Source organism: Balearica regulorum, chromosome 8 (assembly GCF_011004875.1).
Source record: "Balearica regulorum gibbericeps isolate bBalReg1 chromosome 8, bBalReg1.pri, whole genome shotgun sequence".
Taxonomy (NCBI): Eukaryota; Metazoa; Chordata; class Aves; order Gruiformes; family Gruidae; genus Balearica; species Balearica regulorum.
This window is the reverse complement of record NC_046191.1, coordinates 2158742-2181749: the sequence shown is the minus strand read 5'-3', so window position 1 is coordinate 2181749 and position 23008 is coordinate 2158742. Positions and strand designations below refer to the sequence as shown.

Below are 23008 nucleotides of genomic sequence, written 5' to 3'. Positions count from 1 at the left end.
AGGTGCGGGGAGCCGGGGTGCGGTGGTGACCCCCCCCCAGGCTCGGGGGCACACGGGGAAGCCCATTCCCACCCTGGAAATGTACTCGAGGTTGATCAAACCCAAAAGGGGCTTGATAATATTTAGGACCAGGTGTGTGGTGTGAGGTGGGGCTGCTGGCTGCAAACCCCCGTGTCTGTGGGGTGTGCCAGGACTTTTTCAGTGATCCGGAATGCCTTCTTTTAACAAAAAACCAAAAAAACCCAAAAAACCCCAACCAAACAAAAAAAAACCCAGTTAACAATACTCCGCAGTTGGGTGGTTCGTCCCTTTCAGGCCCAGAAACGGTGACAGCCTGGGGGTGTGCAGGGCTGCGGCGGCCCCAGGGGCAGGGTTTGGCTCAGAGCCCCCCGTGTGCCGTGTGTGTCCCCCCTCCCCGTGCAGGAGGGTGACAGGGCTGGGGCATCCCCCCCCAGCAGCCCTCAGCTGCGCCTCGTCCCCAGCTGTGGTGCTGGGGCAGCTGATTAACCTGATTAGCCCCTGATAAGGCCCTGATTAGCAGGGGGGTGGGCTCCTGGTGTAGGGCAGGTTGCTGAGAGGAAGAGGAGGGAGCAGGTGAAGGTGGGTTTGGTGCGGTGTGTGCAGAGGGTGTCCCTCCCGCCCGGGGGGAGGTGGGTTTTGGTGCTGGTAAACCAGTATTTTGGAGCTGGCACCTCTGTGCAGCGTGGTCCGCAGCGATATGGAACGGGAATCCGGCTGCCTGGGCAGAGCAGGGCGCAGGGTGTGTGCGGGGCTCCCATCCTGCCTTTGCACCCCAGGGCGTAGCCCGATTACCTCTGTTTACATGATCGCTATTAAATAAGGCAGTTGGCTCCGGCAGAGTAAAATCGCTCCTCGAGCGTGCAGGCTGTGCCTCCGCTCTGCCAACACCCCCTGTGCCGCAGGGGCACCCGCTGCCGCTCGCTGGAGGGGCCCTGCGTGGCAAAATGTGAGTTTTTGGGGGCACTGAGGGGGGCCGCCCCTCAAGTCCTGCTGGCACCTGGTGATGGAGGCGGCTGGTCCCGGGAGCTGCTGCGGTTGGTTTTGGGGGAACCCGTGCCCGTTCCCAGCCCCTGTCGTGACTTGTGCTGTGGTTGTGATTGGGGGGTTGCTCCCACCAAGGGTGGTTTGGGGTTGTGTGGGATGCTGCTGTGCTGGTTCTCAGCCCGGGCTGGGCGCTTTGGGGGGCGCTTGCCAGGGTGCGGGGTGCTCCTCGGGGGAGCGGTGCGGTTGCGTACCCCCCAGGCCGTTTCACTGCGTGCTGGCGGGGGCAGGCACCGGGGTGAGAGGTGGCACGTGGGGAAGCGTGGGCAGGAGCAGGGCTGGGGGGTGCCGGGGGTGCAGCGTGCGCTTGTGCCGTGTTCTGCTCCCATCGCACCCCCAGCGAGTCTCCTCCGTGCTAAGGACTCGCTGTTCTCCGTGTCTGGAGGAGAGCTGAGTGTGTTGGGTCTCCCGTTAAACGCACGATAAGCGTGTTTTACCTAGCGCCACCGGGCAAACCGGCACCCCATCCGGCTCCGCCGCCTCTCTGGGCGCGCGTCCCCCCACGGGCTGTGGCACCGCGGGCGAGGGCTCGCTCCCACCTCCCTCCTCGGAGCAGCTCGCTGAGATGGAAAGGACCCAGCAACTCTTTGTGCCTGGGAAAACGCGGGATGAATAGAGCAAAAAAAACTAATAGAGCAGAAGGTAACGGGCTTTATTGTGGAGTGAGGAGCAGCTGCGTCCTGAAAGGGGCCCTGTGCCCGGGGACACGGGGCGGGTGCTGCTCCTCTCCCCGGCCCAGGCCAGGCCGGCCTGCGGTGCCCGCTGCTGGTAGCGATGGTGGGCAGGAAGGGGCGAGCGGGGGGCTGGCACGGCTCCTTCCCGTGCGCTCCAAGAGCTGGTCTGGCCCCGCTCCCACCGGGGCACCGCGGGTGCACGTGCGATGCTCTGGCTGCGCGAAACACCGCGCGGGGCGGCCGAGCCTGGCGGCATCTCGGGGCACAGGCTTTTTTGGTTCGGTTTTCCAGGCAGCAGCGTTTCCGAGGAGTCTGTGCGAGGGCGTTTGGCGCTTGGGAAGTGGCGGATGGGTCGTCTGCCTCCACACCCTCCCGAGCTCGCGGGAGGCTTGGGCGAGATGCTCCTGGTGGGGCCCTGCATCTCCCAGCCTCCTTCCCTGGTAGGGAGAAGCCTTTCGAGCAAGGAATCTCGTAAATATGTCACTTTATTGGAGCCCAAATGGCAGCCTACGCAAGGGCTTGGCTTTGTCTTTAGCTGCCCTGCAGCAAGGCCCAAACGTCCGCGTTGGCGGTGAGACTCCTGCACGCCGGGATTTCTGACGTCCAGCACGCCGACCTCGCGCGCCCTGCACGGGAGGAACTAATTTTACAGGGGGACGGGCAAATGGTTGAACTTTGTTGGGAAAATCTATTTTGCAGGTGATGGGGGAGAGCAGAGCTCCGGAGCGCAGCGTGGCGGTGGGAGCTGTGGGTAATGGGGCTGCCGGGGGTCTGGCCCTGTCGCTGTCTCCACCTGGAACCGAGAAATGGATGAGCTGATTTTTAATAAAGGTTTAATTACGGTTTAGAGAAAGGGTTGCGGAGCCGCGTACGCGGAGATGTAAACAATCCGCCGGCTGCCCGTTGCTGCCGTTAATGCTGGGGGATTTGCCAGGGCCAGATCCTGCGCAGGGATGAGTCTGGCGGATTGGAGCTTTATTTAGCAAATCCCCGTCCGTGCTGCGCCCCATGCTCCCCGGGGCTCCGTGTCCCCGGCTGGGGGACAAACCGGGCTCCTCCGCTCCCGCGGTGCCTGTCACATGTACCTAAAGCATGACTCTGCTCGGATATGAGTAATGCACTCTGGTGACTCATTTTCTGCCTTTTTTTTTTTTAAGGCCATTGACTTTGTCTGTGGATATTTACTTGTGACTTCCTAACGCGTATCCTTCAGGAGCGGCCTGAGATTTCCAGCGTTTTTGCTGAGAAATGTCCATGTCTCAGCTAGTGTGGCTGGAAATCATTTGGAAATCCATAAATACCGATTTTATCTTGAAATGTGGAGGGGTTTGCCGGCACGCTGCCCTCCCCGGGAGACGGATGTGCTCCAGCAACGACCCAGCTCTCCGGGCGTTGGGAAGAGCCCGTGCAGGGAGCACGTTCGTGGTGTCGTTAGCGTGGGGTTAATTTTGCCCTCAGGAAGACGAGTTTCGGTCTTGCCACATGGCAGGGATTATTTCATAATGTCGAGACATCCCGCGGAGCCGACCAAAGCTGGAGCCGTGCTGTGGTTAGCAATAACCCATGGGTTCCCACCCGCGCTCGTGCAGCGGTGCAGGCTGCCAGAACTCAGCGCTGAAATGGAGGGATTTGGTGAAGATAACCCATTTCCCCGTTGCCCAGCTTGGGATGGGGTTTGCAGGGGAAGTTACAGCTCTGCCCGGTTGTCGAAGGGACAGAAGCCCTGCCGAGGGGTGTCGCAAGAGCTGTGGGAGGTGGGCTGCCGGGTCTGTCCCGGCCGGAGAGCCTCTGGGATGCGGGATGGCTCCAGCAGCTCCATGAACTTCAGAGGATCCGTGTTATCTTGGTGCGTCCGGGAGGGGTTTGGGGACCCAGGTGTGTGCCCATCACCTGGGCATCCTGCCACGTGTGCCATCCTGGTTCTGCGGGGTGTTTTGGGGCTGGGGGGGCACGGGGGGGCAGTGGAACAACGTTCAGCGCGTTGCACTCACCCTGGGATTACAAACGGATTTCTCGGAGGCGCTGGGCACCCTTCCCTGCGACCCTGCGCTGAAAGCGCGGGCAGCTGGGACAGGTCGCAGCAGCTCCTCGCGGGGATTAACCGAACCATCTGTTAAATAATCCCGTCCCTCCGCCCGGCACGTGGGGGCATTTCTCACCGGCTGGGGTGGGTGAGGGCTGGGGATGCGCTGGATGTCGGACACTCTGTGGCACTGAAGCTCGGCTCTGCTCTGATGTACCCAAACCCTCAGAGGCGCTTGGCTTTTGGATTATTTTAATTGGGAAAAATGAAGGGGTTTAATGGGGAAAAAAAAAATGTTGTGGGGTTGGTTTGGGGTTTTTTTTAATGGAAGAAATGGTGCAGGTAATGCTGTCCCTGCCTGTGAGCTGGGTGAAGTCCTGAGAAATGCATGTGGCCGGCTGGGATGGTCCTACAGCAGGAGATGCAGGGTGCCAGGTAGAAGTTAACTTTCCATCACAGATACGAGGTCACACCAAAAAGCGCCGTTTGAGAGCGCCGAAATGGGCTGGTTGTGCTTCAAACGAAGCCGTTGTGCCCGGCGGGGAGCAGAGGTGGGGGCAGGCAGCTCTTCCACGCGTGCAGGTTGGTGCCGATGGTCGTAATCCCCAGCGTCTTTGGGCGCTGAGCTGCGGTGGTGGCCTCGGGGACAGACCCACGTGCGCCCCGGGTGTCCCCACCGTCCCTTGCAGCGGTGGGTGCCGTTTCGGATGAGTACGCCAGGGACGTGGTTCCGCAGCCGCGCGTGGGGACTAGTTCAGTGCAAAAGACTTAAAAGCATCTTTCCTGCCAGCAAAAAAAATAATATAAGCAAACTTTTGGAGCTGGTTAAAGTCAATTTTTGCCAGAACCAATTTTGTATTGCACGTATTTTCGGGGTGGTGTCTGTCCCCTGTAACTCCCGCACGGCGTTACCTGTCACCTCCACCCAAACTGCCCCTGCCCTTGCAGCAGCTCTGAGCAACGGCGTGCAAGGGTCGCACACCCCGCCGGGGGGGGCTCGGCTCTGTGCCGGGGGGGCTGGGTGCGGTGGCTGGCAGAGAGACATGGGGGGGACGTGGCAGTTTGCTGGGACAGGCTCGTAGCGCCTGGCTCCGGTGGCATCTCCCAGCGCAGCCGTGGCAGCAGCCGCTGGCTGCAGGGATGGGGGGGGTGGGGGGTTCCCTCAGTGGGGGGGTCCCGGGCAGAGGCTGGGTGTCAGCTCTTGCAGCCCCCCCCACCTTCCTCCCTCCCTGGCCTCTTTTTTTTCCCCACTCCGACGATGCTTTGGCTGCTCTTCACGCGAAATTAATTCCCAGGCGCTCTTAGAAGGCAGTCGGGGGGGGGGGGGGGACGACAACACATTTCTCCCGCATCATCCTTTCGGGGCTAATTGCTGGCGATGTGACGTCACCCCCACGGATTTCTCTCTTGAATGGCTGCGGGAGAAGCGAGCAGGGCCCAGCACCGCGGATGTGCATCCCAGCTCGCAGCCCTTCTGCTCGCCCAGCACGGTGCTGCCGGAGCGAGCTCCGCTGCCTTATCCAGGCTGGATTTATATACATATATTTTTTTATTTTATTTTTTTTCCCCCCATTTCCCAGCCGGTCTCCCCGCACGCTCCTAATCTGACAGTGCCTGGTAATTAATCTGGCTCCCCCAGCCGCTGCAATAGGATTAGAGGGAGGGGAAGTGCGTCACGAGGTACGAAGAGGGGTTATGCTTTTGGTGAAAGTGAGGGGGGGGGGGAAGAAAAATGGGAAATAGGTTGGTGTGTTCCCGGAGAGGGGGGTTGTGTCGGGAGCGAGCACGCATGTGACGAGGTGCGGGGCGGGAGGGACCGGCTGCGCTGCTGGCAGTGCCGGAGACGAGCCCGGCTCGTCCTCCCTTTCTCTCAGCATCCTCCGGTGCTCCGGGAGGTGATACAGGCACAGCAGCATCCATGGCCTGCCCTTAGCCTCAGCACCTTTTTTTTTTTTTTTCTTTCTTTTCTCCTTCCCCCCCTTCCTTGTTATTCTGTCAGCTAAGCGAGCCGGGGATCGGAGGTGTTTGGTTGAAGGGCTTACATTAAGCATCTGGTAACTGGGATCGTATTCTCCTGTATTTTTTCAGGCTCCTTGGAAATTGAGGAATGCAATTCTGCCACCATGATGGAAGGTAGGTGATGATCTGAGCATGTCTTTTGGGATCACTGGAGTTTAAAAAGCAATGGTGGAGGAAGGGAGGATGCATTGAGCCTGTGTATGTGAATCCTTTTCCTTTTTTTTTTTTAAAAAAAATAAAATAAGAAAAATAAAAATAAAATCCTCCCCTCCCCCTAATCCCGATTGAAGCGAAGCACCCTGCCCACTGCCGGCGAGCTGGCAAGCTGGCGGATGGTGATATAATATCGAGCCCATCAGATTATTTGCAATTCCATCCCCAGCCCTGTGTAGGCAGTTCGGGGTGTGCAAACGCCCGGTTAACCGGCAGAGCCGCCGGCTCCTCCGGCTGGCAGCCTGGGCAGGGACAGGGAGCCCAGGCTGGGATGGGGCTGGTCGGCATTCGGGTCCTTTAAACGTTTTTTTTTATCCTTCTCTCGGAAACTCGCTTTCTCAGCCTGGCGTGATGCACAGAGGATGAATTTAAGCGTTATCTGCCCGCACGGAGCGGGGCTGTGAAGCCTGTCGATGATGGATGGGGTTCTGTGGGTTTGCAGCGCAGCTGTAGGGATGAGCATCTTTTCAGTAGGAAACGAGGATATTTGAACTTAAGGAAATTTTTGCCATGTAGTGTCCCTGGTTTGAAGGTGCAGGCTCTGGGGAAGAGCGGGGGGGATGCCGGGTTGAGGCTTATTGGAATAAAAAAGGAAATGAGACTGAAATATGGGCTCCAGGCACAAGGTACTTCGGCGAGCGTTGTGAGACTGTGCGTCTGATCGTGTGTGGGAAAAGCCCCTGGGCATTAAAGACATTTTTACATATGGCTGAGACAAATGACATAGGTTAAGCTCTTTTTGTTTTTAATGTATTCTGGAGTAAGATGCAGGGAAAGGAAGAATTTTTAATATTTTTTTTTTCTAGCAGAACAGACACTTCAGGACCAGCAAGATCAAAAATTTTATTTTTTATTTTTTTTTACGGCCCGTTGGCCACAGCAGACAGACCCGCGGAGCCGCATCCAGCACCGGGCTCGCGGCGCTGCCGGCATGCTAACCAGGCGGCTGGCCGGCCTTCCCCGAGATGACAGGCAGAAATCGGGCTGTCCCTGTCCATCACGGGCTGCCACCTTGTCCGAATGAACCTAGAGAGGCGTCGGGCTCCGTGTAACCGAGAGTTCTTCCATTGACTTAAAATATTTGCCTCACCTTGGAAATTCGGGTGCTGTCATGGCCGTGCGTGACCACCCAGGAGTCGGTGCTTACTCTTTTTTTTTTTTTTTGATGCCTCGGTATTAAAGAGATGAACGTTGTTGTCCTCTGATGCGAGGAAATGCCTTCAGCATCTCCTCTAACGCTGAGGAGAGTCACAAGTAAAAGAGATTTTAATTTTAGACCATGACATCAAACTCATCGCGCCGTGCTGACATACGTGACACGCTGGGAGCCGGGCGTGCAGCCTGTGCGAGAACAGGTCGTTTTAGGGAAGATGTCGGTAACGACGCGGTTTCCCTCAAAAGCGCCTGTAATCGTGGAGGAATTAATGTAGGTAAATTGGAGGTGGCCTGCTCTAATTCTTGCTTTGTGTTATTTAACTAGTTTTGAGGCTGGTTGGGGGGAAGGCGTTTGGGTTTTTCGTTTGTTTGGGAGGATTGTTATTTTGGGGTTGTTTTTTTTTTTTTTTTCCTGGAGGATTTTTGCCTTTCCTGGGGAATGCCACTGCGCGGGAGCCTCGGCCGGTGGGTGCGGATGAGGGCTGGCGGGGACGTCCTGCCCCGCACCGGGGAGGTCGGGCTAACGCAGAGGCAGAATCGCCTTTCGTGAACCAGTCTTGCATTTAAAAAAAAAAAAAATTTTTTTTTTGGAAAAAAATACTAGCCATAAAAAGTTCCCCCGTTATCTGTGACTTATTAAACTGCTTAACGTGTCCCCCAACTAGTTAATGCGTACGGGGACCTGGAATGGAAGTGAGAAAACTAGAAGAAATAATTACTGCTTTTGATGAATCTTTAAGCAGTTGGAAAGTGGCTCCGTTTGTGGAAGAGTGAAACTTTTGTGACCAATATCCAGCTGAAACACTGACACCGTGCAGAGGTGCTTTATTTAATATAAGAACGCTTTGGAATGCGCTCAGCTTAATCTGAGCTGAAACTTTTAAACCTGCACAAAAATACCTATAGTTCCCCGCAGTAAACATGTTAAAGGGGTTTTATTATTATTTTAAATCACTTGTCTCACCAAAATGTTGGATGCTGTGCTGGAAGCTGAGGGTGGAGCTCGGGGAGGAGCATCACCCATGGCTGGCGGCTTTGGATCCTCTTCTTTGGAAAAGAATTTGGCTCCTTGGGAATGATGCAGGATGTGTGATTTGTTCTAGTTTGTTCTGAACCGAAGACGGAATATTTTCTCTTTCTCCTGGTAGATGGGGAGAAAAAGCGCTGCTTATTCGCTGTATGTTTAAAAATCATGATATCTAAAACAAAAAAAAAAAAAACAAACCCCCAAAAAACCCACCTAGGTGTGGATGCTGTCTCAAGAAAGCAGTCCTTGCTGGGAGGAGAACTGACCACATGGCAGACGGCGTCTGGACCGCCAGAAGCAGGTGGTCCTCCACCTCCGCAGCGGCGTGCACAGGCGTTGCCATCGCTCGGCGCGTTGGGGATGGCTTTGCTGTGCTTGGCCTCGCTCGCACAAGTGGGAGGTCGGTGTTGGGGATGGGGACTAAAATCCCCCAGCTTTGAATTGACAAAAATAACTTGCGGGAGAACTCGGGGGGTGCGTGTCGGTGCTAGATCTGGGACCCAAACCGCTGCTGGAGAGGTCCCACCAGGTGCTGGGAAGGTCTCTGCATGTGTGGCTGTAGACAGGAGAGGTATCTAGATGTTCCCTTTGGTTGTAAAACATCTCACCAGTACTCAGAAATGCACTGGGCCTGTCATTAAGGTAAACATCCATGCGCAAGAACAAGTTTATCTCCTTTTTTTTTTTAATCCATCTGTTGCATCTCCAGTGTACTGAAGGTATTTTATACAGCTTAATTAAGTTTTGAAATCACTGCTGCAACACGTCACTCAAGCCAGAAGCTCTGTGATGTTCGGAAAGATTAGGCGACCACGTGGCTGGTGGGAGCAGCCGTGGTTACGTTGGGGAAGGTAACTTCTCCTTCCGTGGGAGACTGCGCCTGCGCTTCTCCAGTGCCCAAACCAGACGTTTGCTGGGGAGAAGCTTTCCCGGAGTGGAAATTTCTCTGTAACTCTTCTCCAGGCTTTTCTGCACGAGTTTCTGGGGAGTTTGCTCCATGGATGGCTGGTCACATCCAAAACAGCAAAAACTTTCCTACATCATCCTTTAGCAATGGTTGTCTCCAGGCCTTGTGTTTGCATTGTGCTGAACAGGTAGTACTGGGACCAGAGGCATCTAATGGCACATAAAAAAAGCCCTTTTCTTGATTAGGATAGAAAATTGGCTTCATTATATTTTAGGTGGTCTTGTTTCAGTAAATGGTGCGTTTAAATGTGCTTAGTGTTGGCCGTGTGACTTGGCAAGGGAATGGCCTGGTAGGGACGTTTGTCTTTTATTTGAGAAAGCCAATAGCAGGTTTGAGGCAGTTAACGTAAATTCAGGCATGGATGGCAAAACCATCCCAGAAAATACACGAGGATGTTAACACCAAATTAGGGCCTGTGTTTTCCAATATGTTCTTTGAGCAGCAGCCCGTGACCGAGGTTGGGTTTGCAAAGAGGCTCAGGGCTTGGGCTTGCAGGAGCATCTCCAGCTGTGTCCTGAGATGCAAGGGGGACTTTTTCAGACCTGCTGGAGCTGCTGCCTGACCGACAGACCTGACACTGGTGGGGAAACTATTTTTATTTACTTATTTATTTATTTTCATGAATGCAAGAGAAGATTATGTTTGACCCTTCTGTTCCGCCCTGCATGGCGCTGGGCGATGCTGTCCCTGGGCCAGCAGCTCAGCTCTCCTCGTAGCCCAGGGTGGGCACAGGGCTGGGGACGTTTCACCACTTCTCAAATGCAGAGACATGCATAAAGCCTTTTTGGGGTGTGTTTTGAGGGCTGATCCTGCCTGCAGGCGCTGCCTGCACGGGAAGACTGAGGTTTTGAGCTACCGAGGATGAGGCATGTGAAAATGGGGGTTTGGGAAGCAAAGCGTTTGCAATAGAAACTCCAAGGAGCTCTTTAGCTCTTGGTTTTGTGGGTACAAAAGCAGAGGATGCGGCCCCGCTCTGGGGAGAGTGACGTGCTCCCACGTTCCATCGTGGTGCTCCCGGTGAAGTCCTGCTCACTCCGGGTCGGAGCTGGGCTGGCCAGACTGGACCCAAAGAGCATCCCCATTGATTTTGGATGAATTTGTTCAGCAGTCCCAAGGTTGGCCAGCTGAACAGATTGCAGTAGCAATTTCTAGTCTATGTGGGGTGGGGGGGTGGAACCCCGTTTTTTTTTTTTTTCAGGCATCCAGATCCTTGAGCTGGTATGAGTTTTTCCAGCTCCGGTCCACTGGCAGTGTGTTTCTCCACGCTAAGGGAGGGAAGGGAGAAACGGCTCCAGCTCAAACCAACAACCACGCAAACCAAAGGCCCCACCCAAACCCCAGAAATTTGGGAAACTTTTTGAATTGGGGCTGGCAGTACCGGCCAGTTAAAACCCATAGGGTACCAACGTGGTGGCCAAAGTGGTGGCGTTGAGGATTTAAACTGAAATACGAGCGAGGCAGCGAAACCAGATGTTTGCCTTGCACCTGAAATGATCAATGGGATGTAGCTGCTGAAGCAAAACCCAGGCAAGGTTTGGGTTTTGGGTAGAAAGGATAGAAAATATGGCAAAACTCAACTGCATGTGATGCAGGTCTGCAAAATGTCTCCTTGGAGTGAGCCCCAGTTTAAAGTGCGCCCATGGGCATCTCGAACTGGTGCCCAAACGCAGCAATTTGGGTTTCTCTGCCAAGGCAGAAACTTTCTGCATGATTCATTGGCCTTATTCAAATTTTAAAGATTCTTTAGGGGAAAAGAAAAAAAAATACAGGTTAAATCATGTGTCTGTTCTTCTTGAACCTCTGTCACAGGGTCTTGAGCAGTTAAAGGTGGAAAAACATGGTTGTGTGTGGAAATACCCTTCCCTAAATGCTGGTCTTGAGGCTGTGAAACTGCAGGTGGCATAAAATGGGATTTACCCAGCGCTTGTGCCGGGGATCCTGACCCACTGCTGGGATCTGAGAGGGGACAGCAGAGCTCCTCCCCAAACCAGCGACCTGAAGCTATTTGGATGCCCCAAACTTGCTCTAGTTGGAGGCTTTCACTGAAGATCCATCCACCTTTGGAAAGTCCGTGGGGGTGTGATGCTGGCTGCGAGCAAAGCTCAGATGTGGTAGCATTCCCATTTTCTGTGCTGGCCCAATATAGCCTTTTTTTCTTTTTTTTTTTTTTTAAGACAGTATATTTGAGTTCCTACAGGTTTGGTAGGAAAAAAGGCGAACACCTGGCTGCTGTGCAGTTTGTTTGTTAGAGGAGTGGGTGGTTCACGTGCAATGCCGTAGTACAAAGTGTAGCCCTGTTTGCCTTGCCAGCCATTGAACGGCCTCAGCTATTTGTTTTTAATAGAAATTCAGTTGCAGGCTGATGTTTCTGGGGGCTTTTGAAGGTTTTTTCTTTTGCTTTATCTGTGTGGATGAAAGAGAATAAGGCCTGCAGTGGTTACAGCTACTGGTGGTTTTGTTGGGGGTTTTTTTGCACGTAGTCTCACAGAATGATTTATTTTAATTTTCAGTTGAATTTTAGGTGGTTTTTAACTTCACAGACGGTCGCCAGGCAGCCGCTGGTGCCAGCACAGCCCCCCAGGGTGCACGTGCTTTCCTGGGACAGGGGATTTGGGGATTGTCCTTCGGAAGCAGGGACGGAGCTCCTACCCTGGCCAGCAACCCCCCCTCTCCTCCCCTGCACGCCAGTGGTCCTCACCGCGGAGGGTGAAATTCCCTACCATTTACGCTGGGTTAGTGCTGACAATGATCATATTGTTTGAAAGCAGTGAGGTACCAGGCCTGGAAAAATCACACTTTGCAGCCTGCGTTATCTGGGAGCCGTTCCTTACCCACCCCAGCCATGGAAAAGCACCCCTGACTTTGGCGTGTCTTTCTTTGCACTTAAATTATGATTATTTTTTTTTAAGGAGAGTTATTGAGGGGGAAAAAAAAAATCTCTTAAAATTCTCCACCTACGTGTTGCAAGGAATTTAAAACATCGACTTGAGGTTAATGTCATCCTGTGTGGGACGTGTGGAAATACTCTTGCGGGGAGGTTTGGGATGGGTTGAGCCGAGGAGGATGGGAGGAGCGGGGATGCTGCGGGCAGGAGTTGCAGCCTGCCCTCCGTCGCCCGGCTGCGGCTGCCGGTTCGGGTGCCAGGAGGGTTTCATGCAGCCCCACAAATCGATGGGTTTTCTACAGCTGGATCTATAGAAATCATTGAAGATGCACCTGGTTATTAGAGCTAATTAATAATAAATGGGCGTCAGGCTTTTAGATGCACGTGTGCGTGTCGGTGGGCATTTGGTTGGTTTGTGCTGCCCTTAAAATTCCACCCAGCATCGTACCTATGGCTGGGGGGGGGGGCAGGTGGGAAGGGCTCTATCCTGTGCCCCGCTCCTGTTAGAGCCAGCATCAGCTTCAGGAACACGCTCACGTCTAAAACATCAGCCTGGATGAGGCTTTTGGGTTTTGCTTTTTTTGATGGCTTAACAAGGAGCTTTTATATCAGCTGAAAATGAAAATAAACTTGGGTATGATGAGACCGTGCAAAAAAAAAAAAAAAATCTGTATCAAAATCTGCCCTAAAGATCTGAGCTGCCTCCCCATGACCGGGTGGGTGGATGCAGACCCAGCTCTACGTGCTGCTCAAGAGGCTTTTTTTTTTGATTCAGTATTGCTGGGAGCAGCACGATTAAAAACAAAAAATAATCTTCCCCAAGCATTTTGCTGTCAGCAAATAAATTAATAAATGCTGTGCTGCTGAAAACAGCCCTGTAGCCACCTGGTTACTGGTGGGGTTTGCTTGGAGCTGGGGAGCATCGGTGAATGTGCTGGGGCACGTTTAGGTCCCTCTTAAGGTGCCCTTCCAAATATTAAAGGAAGACTTAATCTTTAATACGGTTTGGAGTTTTGCAGGGGTTTAGCCTGGTTTTGGTGTTAGCGCAGAAGGTGTAGAAGCGGCCTGTGTAAGTCGTTAATAATAATGTCATTTATGCTTCGTGTTTACCTGGCTCCTTTCACCTGGGACCTCGAGCTCCTTCACACCACGCGACTCCTCTGCGGGGAGACGGGACGGGTGGAAGAAGCTCCGTCAGTTTTGTCAAACGCTGCCTGGAAGTGAAGCCTTTCTTTGGGTCAGGTCTCCTGCTCTTATTTTTAGTTACTCTCTTGCCACAGTTAATCACTGCATTAAAATCAAGGTATTCGTTTGACAGCAAACCGTGGGAGGAACAGGAAAGAAGTATCTCATCATGCTTTATTTTGGGTGTAAGTCTTCATCATATGCAAATGTGAATATTGCAAAATTTCTATTTTTTTTTGCGGGGGGGGGAGGGTGACCAAATTGAGAGCAAGTGAGGTTTTCCCTGGCAGCTCACCCGGAGTTGTACCTTGTCCCCAAGGCTGGTTGACAAACCAACCCTGCCAGCCCGGGTATCCTCTTCTCCACCTGGGAATTTGGGAGAGGAGGTTCGTGGAGGCTCGGACAGATGTCAGCTGCAGCAGGGTGGCCTTGGTCATGGGATGGATGGAAGGCTGTTTCTTAGTGTCACACCCAGGCAAGGATTTTGGTGGGTTTTTAACAAATCCTTACGTTCTGCATAAACTGTACGACTGTAACATTGGTGTGGTTTTCATGGAAAATTTTTCAAAATAGTTGCGGGGAGTCTGCGGGGTGCGTGGAGGCGATGGGTTTCAAGGAGATGCCTTTCAAAACAGGGCTGTGAGATGGGACCTGCCGGTGGCTGTGGCTCCAGCCAAGGAGCAGATGTTGCAGCAAAGCCTTGCAAAGAAGAGGAGAGGTTTGCAGTGGCATGATTTTTTTCTTTTTTTTGGGGGGTGTGTAGGGAGAAATATTAGCATGGGGGATGTAACGTGCCTGGGTTTCCCCTGGATGCTCTGTCTGCAGGGACCTGCCCCACCGAGGAGCCCAGCGCCCTCCTGCAGCTGCAAGGTGCTAGGGGAGGTATGCAGCACCACCATCGTCTCCCTTTCCCAATAAACCAAAAACCCCAAACCCCCTAAAAATAGAAATCTGAGCGTCGTTTGGGAGGGAGAGCCTGTCCTGGACAACTTCTTAAATAGCACAGCAACCTTTAGAAATGCATCTGGCGTTTTTGTGTGCGTGCCAGCCGTGAATGAAAGCCACAACTGTATCCAGATTTAATTTACTGACAATATTGGTGGAGACGTGTGTGTCCCGTGTCCCTCAGTTGCCGCACACCCAGAATCTCTGAAAGTTGATATTAAAAATCTCATCTCTGGGGAAAGCAAGTGGTGAGCGATTCGCTCTACCGAGGTCGGTGAATAACCTATGAGCAACATTTTGCATCCTTCTGATGTTAAACAGTCCTTAAACGCTCAGCTCCGTTGCGGAAGAAAAATGAATTGATGTCCTGTGTGTTGTGATGCATCCTGGTGATGCTGCCCTTTATTTTAAGGACAGCTTCTAGCTGCTGGTCTGCTCCCCAAGCTTTGCTTTGGGGCTGGGGCTTGTTCTGGACGCAGGTCTGCTGAGCACCCGTGCAAAGAGATGGAAGCGTTTGGGCTCTGTGCTGCACCCAGCTGCAGAGATGCTGATTTTTGCACTGGGTCTTGCCATGTGAAGAGCCCAGACCGATATTTATATGGAATATAAATATATTTCCACGGCTCGGGGTGTATTTCCACATGCGAGTGCTGCAGTTAAAGGCTGGGGTCTCACCCTGCGCTGCAGTCACGGGTTATCCGAACTGAATTGTGCCTGCAAAGCAGAGGGACCGGTCTAATGTCCAGGCATAGGTTTAATCTCGGGTATATTTAACTCAGCCGGTGCGCGCTGCCTCGCCGTAAGGGATGCATGCCAGGCGGGGGTTTCGGCTCAAGGGCTGCGCCATTCCCAGCTCTTTGAACTCCTGACTCTGACTGCAGCGGCGAGTATTTGGGCGGTTTGCGAAGGGAAAAAGGTGCAGACCAAAGGGAAGGGGAAAGACGGGAAGGTCCTGGGAGCCCAAACCCCTCTGGGTACGTGGGGATGGATGCTCGCTGCTCTGGGGCAGGAGCAGAGCCAGGCACGGAGGCTCTAACAAACCCCGAGGTGGCCGCTTGGCCACAGGGCTCTAAGTTCTTCTTCACATCTAGTAGCTGGAATAGGATATGTATTTTTAGAAAGATGTTGAACGTTAATTCAAAAAGTCCTTAGGCAGAGTTCACCACAACCTCTTCAGAGACTTAATTACCCTCGTGGTTGAAAATGTGACTGTGTTTCTGAATCAGCCACGGGATCGTGTATTACCTCTGCCCATTGGAGCATAGATCCCTTCACCACCACGTGTCCGTTCCCGGGGTAGGTGCTTGGACCCCAACGCAGCCGCTCCCGATGTGGTTTTGTTGGTGCGCTGGGTAGACGAAGCTCCTGCAGGTGTCCATCTCCTCCTTCTCCAGCCTTTCAGCTGCCCCGATTGCTCTCCCGTCGGCCGTGTGCCACCTCTGGGGTCACTCCAGAAGGGTTGGGTGCTGGGGTTGGGTACAGAACCCGAGCAGGACCAAGCCCAGGGGTGATACCACCACTCTGCTCCTCTTTGGCATATCCCCGCTTGATGGTGGGGCTTGGTTTTAGTGCAAAACTTTTGATCTCCCCAGTGGTGACCAAGACCATTGTTGCTGGACCCCCCCAGTGAAAGGTGACATGTACCACATCTCAAAATAATTTACAAGGCTCAACAACCTGGGGCCTTGAGCTAGGAGCAACCTGTTGGAGGAGAAAGTGATCCCAGAGTGGTAACCTGAGATGTTTTGTTTTATTCAGACTTCTTTTTGATCTTGTTTTAGGCTCTCAAACACTCAGTCCTTCAGCCTCTTCCAACTGAAATTTCTGATAAGGAACAAACTTCTTGGCATTTATTTTTATTTAAAAAACAAACAAACAAAACCATCACCAACAAAAAAAAAACCCACCCAAAAAACCAAACCCCACAACCGTTATTGCTCGCTTTTGTTTTCAAGCAGCGCCCTTCCAAAGCCACAGGCAAGAAGCCAACCGTGTTCCGCTCCGGCAGAGCGTGACAGAAGTGGTAGTGAGGCCATCATCCATTTTTCCTCTTTTTTTTTTTTTTTATTTTCTAGCAGGGACAAACCGTTGTAAACATGTGGAAGGTTGTAATACACGTCTGTGGGACTTTGCTAACCAGATAATATATTTTTTTTTCAATATCTTGGAACCTCAATAGGGTAAATTAAGGACCTTTAATGCCTGGCTAGCTCATCAAAGATGGTTTTGTTAGCCCCCCCCCCCCCCCCCATGGAAAAGCAAAATGTAGTGGTTTAGTGACAGTTTGCACTGGAAACTATTGGTTTACGGGGATGAAATATTAAATACAGCAGGATCGTGCGGCCGCTGGGCAGAGCTGGATGTGCATGCAGCACTGCGCGTCTTCAGAAGGGGCATCAATTCTTTGTTTTAAAAATGACTTTTTGTGTATTTTGAGGTAGCAAAAAAAAGTAAGCTCCTGCAGGTGACTCCTCCAGCCTTTTTGAAGGAGTTTTCCAGCAAATTTTCAGAAAAATAGAATTCCTGACTGATTAAAATGTAGACTTTGCTTATGCAAGGAGAATGTTAAGTCTAGTCCTTACCCTGGGGAGCAGCTGGTTTCTGGACACCCCCACCACCACCACCAGTTAAATCAACCTGTTGATTTTTTTGTTTGTTTGGGATTTTTTTCGGGGGTTGGGTTTTTTTAATTGATAGGAGTATCTTAATTGTGTTTTTCCTGGGAGCTACGGTCCTGGAGGATGTCCCTGTGCTGTGAAGGATGGGACGTTTTGGCTGGTGGAGCAAAATGAGTGGGATGGTCCCAGCAGAGCGAGAGCGGTGAACCACAGTGCTTGGAGGGGACAGGGAGCTCCAGTGTGTTGTCAGACTGCATAAAATAATGTAAAACCTTGGGAATGGAGGGGGGAAATGAAAAACTAGTCAACTTGAAATAGAGAGGGGTTTTAAAAATATTTCTTCAAGGGGATAAGAAGGGTAATTTATTGACTGAGAAGACAGACAGTGGGTAAAAAGACCTGGCATGCATTATTTAAGTCACTTTGCACAGAGGATGGGAGGCTAATGGCAGAAATAAATACCCTCGATAAGGGGGAGAATAGAGGGTGACCACAGCAGAGCAAATGCCAAATTACTTGCAGTACCAGGAGCCCGGTGAAGTCCGTAGCCTTGCCTGGGTGGGAGACTGGCGTGAAATTGGGAAATACAGGTGCTGCTGGCTAAAAAGTGACACTCTACTAAAACTTGGTGTGTTGCGGCAGCTGAGATGCACCGATTTAAGGTAGGAAACAGAGCAGGTAACAGCGAGGCCGCGGTGTTATTAATTGCCTGGGGTGACCTTCACTGGGGCTGGGGTTGCGGCTGGAGCCTGGTACCTGCAGCGGCACCAGGGCAGGCGAGGGGAGCAGCAGAAGACCTGGTCTCCTGCAGGACTCGTGTTGTAACCCCGGCCGTGGTCTGCAATGCTGGGATGCTGCAGAAGGACCCTCCCTCGGGCTGCCTACGCGGACGGTGCTGTCGCTGCCCGACTGCTGCTTGCTGACGGTCCGTCTGCTCTTCTCCAGAGTGAAGTCTGCAATTAGACTTGTAGATGAAGGTGGTTAAAATATTAATGACTGTGTCAAGGCGGGATGCGGAGGGCTCGGATCCTAGCCGTGTTATTAAGCTTGCTGAAAGCCTGGTAATGAGCTTTAATGCAAAGGTTGCTTTAGGTAAGGCATTTGAAAACTCTATGAAGATGTATACTAATTTAATTACATATAAGATGGGCAAAACAAAAAATAACGTGGACTGAAACAGCACAGATACTGAGACCTGGCTTTCCTGCTACCGAGGCTGTGGCAATGGAGAATAGGCTTTGCAAGGGACCAAACGTGCCCCTCCCATCCCTGGAGGTGTTCAGAAAATGTCTAGACGTGGCACTGCGGGACATGGTCTAGTAGACATGGTGGTGTTGGGTTGACGGTTGGACTTGATGATCCTAGAGGTCTTTTCCAACCTTAAAGGTTCTATGATTTTCATGTAAAATACGCCACTGGTGCAGCAGCTTGGCCCGAGGTAGGTGCAGACTGCTGCCGTGTCAAACCAGGGGAAACTTCTTCTGGGCTGACCCACAAAGAGCATCTGGGATGCTGCTGTTCGGGTTATTTAGTAGGGGCTTGATGTGGTTACGCCCTTGCTTCTTAAACTTTAATTAACCATTTGACTTTTTCCTCTGGGTATGACTCAAAGAATTCAGTAGTCTTGTCTTGGCTTTGGTTTTGTTTTGCCGAGCAAAGGGAGGATGATTATTTCTTTAGTAGAGCAAGCCAACACAAGATACCAAAAGCGAAGTAATGCAGTAAAAGCGCACAGGCTTGTGTGCAGTGGGGAAAGCAGGTTGCTCAAATCCAGCTCCAAGCTATGTGCAAAAAAAAAATCCATGCAACCAAAACAAAGAAAAATACCCTAAACTTAATAGTGATTATTTCTTTTTCCCCCGTATTTCTCACCCTCCTCCCTGCAGGGACTTTGGTCTTGAGTCTCTGGCATGGCAATAGATAATGTTTATCTTCATGCACAGACTATGCAGAACTAGTCTAAATAATTCTTTTTCTTTAGTCATCATAAATGAGTATTTAAGACAAAGATATTCTCACTGACATCTCTCCTGTTTGAGAGGTGCGTTGCTTTTGTAAGGCCCATCAACTCAGGCAAGGAGCTCTTCCTCCAGGGACCCCCCTCGATATTTTGGGGGTCCAGAAGCAGCAGCTGCTCCCACCGGCTGGGGACAGAGGACGAGGGACTGGGTTTGGGGCAACAGGGTTAGTTTTCTTCTGGAGGTGTTAAGTCTTCAAGTATAGAAAATAAGATGTTGGTAGTTTTTAAGAATAATAGTTCAGAAAGCACCATAGTGTTGAATATTAATTTGTATTTCTCAGGTGCCAATTCTTAAGTATACCAGGGAAAAATAATAGTAAATAAGAGGTGAATAATGCCCCCCTCGATTCAGACAGCCCTTTGTGTTTGAACTGAGATCCCCGCACACAGCAGTTAGTTCAGCTGTGGCTTGTGGCTACTCTGAATCGGAGCGTTTGAATCCATTTGGCTTGAGGACTAATTGCAGCACGTGAAGTTGTTGTACCTTGGAGGGGCCGGTGGCTTTCCCCAGGGCTGTCCTCTGTGGGCAAGGCTGGTTTTGTGGCCATCGATGTGGTTTTAGGCATTCTCGCTGCTGTGCGTGTAATAGCACACAGACGACTCTGGGCTCTCCTGCGTGATGCTCATTGAGGAAAACCCGCTGACGGATGCAGCGGGGATGTCAGATGCATCCATTTGCAAGCGTTTGAGTCTAATCTCCCCTCCAGAAGAAGGATGTCATGCTGGTCCTTGAGCAGGACGCCTGGGTGCGGTATTTGGTGCTGGTGTTGCCTCCAGCTCGTGATGGCTTGGTGTGGTGGGGGCTCTCACCGGTGTTACCATGCCCCTTCAAAGAGCCGAAACTGCTGGGGAGGGTAAGGCACGGCCTTTCCCGCTTGGAGACTGGGGACAGCCCATCTCTGCTTTAGCTATGTCATAACGATGCAGAATGAAATCATCTTTGAAAGAACAGTGAGGAGCGCGGTAGCTGCTGGTGGGAAGGCAGAGTTCACATCTTCTCTGGTGCTATGGAACCCGCAGTAAAGCTCGAGCTTTGTCCTGACCTCTGCCCAACTCAAAGCGCAGTTTTAAGCTGAGATTAAACTAGACATGTGCTGCCTGCCTCATGGCGCTGGGCAGCCTGCAGAGATGGGTCCTTCTTTGTATTTTGGATGTGAAAAAAGGGAAAAGGCTTTGGGAACGTATAGAGATTTCTGTAACTTAGTGTTGTATACTTGAGGAACAGCCGGGTGTCTTGTCCAGGTGTCCCCATAGGTGCTGGGTACAGAGTGGGGACAGCTGAAGGGGTGGGCTGTGTCTTCAGGTGACACGTACAGTCGTTGGTGCTGGTGTCACCCAACACTGCCGTTGCAGGGCCATGCAGATCACCGGGTCTTCCCGCTGGAAGACAGTTTGGATCCATCACTTCTTGACGGGGAGAAGTGGGATTTGATGTCCATTAGGTGCTGCTTTAGAGGGCATCACCCAAGCAGTGACTTCAGCTCCTCCCCGCTCTGCGAGCTGTCCCTTGATGCCCCACGTGGATATACTGTATTTTCTTCTTTCATGCCCATCTTCCTGCTGCTTCACTGCCTCTTCTCTGCTTTCTCTCCCACTTACCATCTTGTTTCTCTTCCAGCAGTACATCTGTCTTGTCCTGTGAGGTTACCCTGATACCCTAGTGTTTCCATGTATCATTCCCTCTATGGACAAGGTCATCTTATTATTTTTTTAATACGGATGACTCTTGCCAGGACTAGTTTTGTGGTGCTTCAACTCCTAAACCCAACTGAAATGAGACTTGAGGACCAGAGTGTGCAGTGCCCTCCCATGCACAACCCTCAGCTCTGTCCCTACACCGTCATACGGGGTATTTCTAACAGCTCTCCAGGCTGGAGTTGACCATGTCAACAGAGGCATGAGCTCCTCTGAGCTGCAGCCACCTGAAAGCAGAGCTGTCCTGGGAAATCACCACGTTTTCCCCCACCAAACCATGGACGTCTCTGGTGTCACCGTCAGGGGACAGGCAGCCAGTGCCTGGCCCTGGCACATGTGGTGGGGTTCGGCAGGGGACCCGCTCCCAATGGCTCTTCACAACTGTCTCCAAAGAAAGCTTTCATTTTTGTTCTGCCTTTCTTAAATATCCCTTTTTCCCCTCGATCGTTACCGTTCTAAGCAGATGGTGGGCCTATTATGTAACTGAGCAGAAGGCTTCGTTACAAAATTTAGCCAAATTGGGCGCTTCTTCAGATAAGACTAAACAACAACTCATTTCTGGGGTTTTCAGCCCTCCCTGTTCCGCTTTGAGTTTGGAGGATGAAGTTATTCTGGGGGGTGAGATCAGTGGAAGCCTTCCCCAGTTATTAATAACTTCCTTGAGCCTTGAAGAAATTTTAGAATTGTAGGAAAGCTGAAAGGGAAGATGTAGTAAAACCCAAGCTGTCCATGCAAGGTTGCAGGATGAGCCTGCACGGTTCAGCATCACTCCCCGCTGCTTGTGCTGCCCTCAGCACCTGGGGAAGTATGGATCCCATATGTTTGGGGGTCTCTGGGAATCCCATAAGGGATTCCTCCATCCCTGACCATGCAATGCTTGCTTTGGGCAGAGGACGGAAGTGCACTCGGTGGGATTTTTTTTCAGGAGCAGTCCCTCTTTCCCCTGTTTCATTGGGGAAATGTCCAACCTAAAAGCTCCATGAACAACACCAAGGAGACCAGCTGGAGCCTCTCCTGGTCCTACCCTGGTTAGCTTGGTTCTAGTGTTGGCCTAAAAACCACCCAGCCATGGGGTATCGAGAGCCTGAAGCACCCCCTTGTATTTTGATAATATTTAAATCCAGCATTTTTTGATGTGCTGCAGAAATCCAGCATTTGTAGTGCTTGCTGCCTGTTTCAGTCAATGCCCAGAAGAGTGGGATGTTCCTGGGAAAACAGAAAATAATTTCAATTGACGGGCATGTTCAAAGCAGGAGGCAGACCAAAGAAACCCAGTCTCCCCCCAAGACCATCAATTGAATGAATTCTGCTGGGGTGTCCGGAGCTGATTTTGGGCTCTTGATTATGGGAGATTTGGCTCTTGCACTACAACACTTGAGGTAGAGACCTGGGGGGGTTTTGCTGAATCCTAAGAAGTTGTTTGGGGTTTTTTTTAAGAAAGTAGGTTTTAGCACAAGCATAGCTCTGTGCTTCTGGTATAATGTGTGTTGCGTGAGCCGTATCCCAGTCAGGGCAAACCCGGTTCGTGCCATCGAGCCTTGTCTGCACCTTTGCAAGTCATCGTGCACCGTGTCGGGGAGAGGGAGGCTTGCAGCAGCGGGGCCGTGCAGGCACGTGTGTCCCAGTGAGCGTGCTTACCTTTCCCAGGAGTTAACGCCATAGCTGGCTCCTCGCTGGACTTGGCACGGGTGCCCGTGTCTCCTTGGCTGAGCTCCCTGAGGATCTGGCTCGGCACCCGGCGAGGAGGCGTCAGGACGGCGTGGACCTGCCTCTCCTCACCTCCGTCGTTTGCCTCTCGGCGGCATTGCTGCACCTTTGCAGCTGTGTCTGACCCACGGCACGTCTTGTTGGGATACTTCTAGAACAAAGCAAAGCTCTTAGGACCTCCGAAAGAACGAGGCCAGAAATAGCTGTTCTAGACTCAAGGTCCATGGTTTATATTGGCTCCTTTGGTCACCAGGATCTTTAAATTACACCGTGACCTAAATTTATTGCTACCATGCCACTGGCAGTGATTGCATGACAAGTGTGTCCGGCAGTGTCCAGCACGAGAGCAGCTTCCAGCTGCGGCCTGGTCTCAGCAGTCGGCCTGGATGGCCACCACCGGCAGAAACTCATCTGCATGAAAACTAGCTGGCCAGGTGAAACGTGGTGGTTTGAAATGCTCCAAAATCCCTTCCTCGGTGTGCTTGCTGCAGGTGGTTATTAAAAAACCCTCTCCTGGATTGCTCTTAGGCTGGAAAAGAGGGAGAAACTCGCAGAAACCCACTCTGCTCCATTTGTTTTTAAGAGTGATGCGGCGGTGGCTGCTGCCCCGGTGGGCTCTGTGGCTGGTGGGGCTCCCTGGACATCCCGCTTCCCAGCCAACTCCAGCATCGTTGGTACCAGGCATGGTTTAAAGCACTGTGTGGGTGGATAATCAGTGCAGAAGATAACCAACCTCATGGTTTAAACTGGTTTTGACACCAAAGAGGGGTTTCCCCACCGCGCGTTAGTACCCACATGCAGCACAGCGAAGGAG

The 23008-nt window shown here is 52.0% G+C and overlaps 1 protein-coding gene across 1 annotated transcript in view; it reads left to right on the top strand.

Annotated features, from left to right (window-relative positions):
- The first annotated feature begins 5102 nt into the window (after positions 1 to 5102).
- The window catches only part of SGIP1 (SH3GL interacting endocytic adaptor 1), a 54919-nt gene continuing 37013 nt past the window's right edge, over positions 5103 to 23008 (top strand). Inside the window, exons 1-2 of the mRNA XM_075759158.1 lie at positions 5103 to 5376; positions 5848 to 5892. Coding sequence (XP_075615273.1) covers positions 5883 to 5892 — 10 coding nt within the window. The 5' untranslated portion in view covers positions 5103 to 5376; positions 5848 to 5882. The remainder of the gene's footprint in view (positions 5377 to 5847; positions 5893 to 23008) is intronic.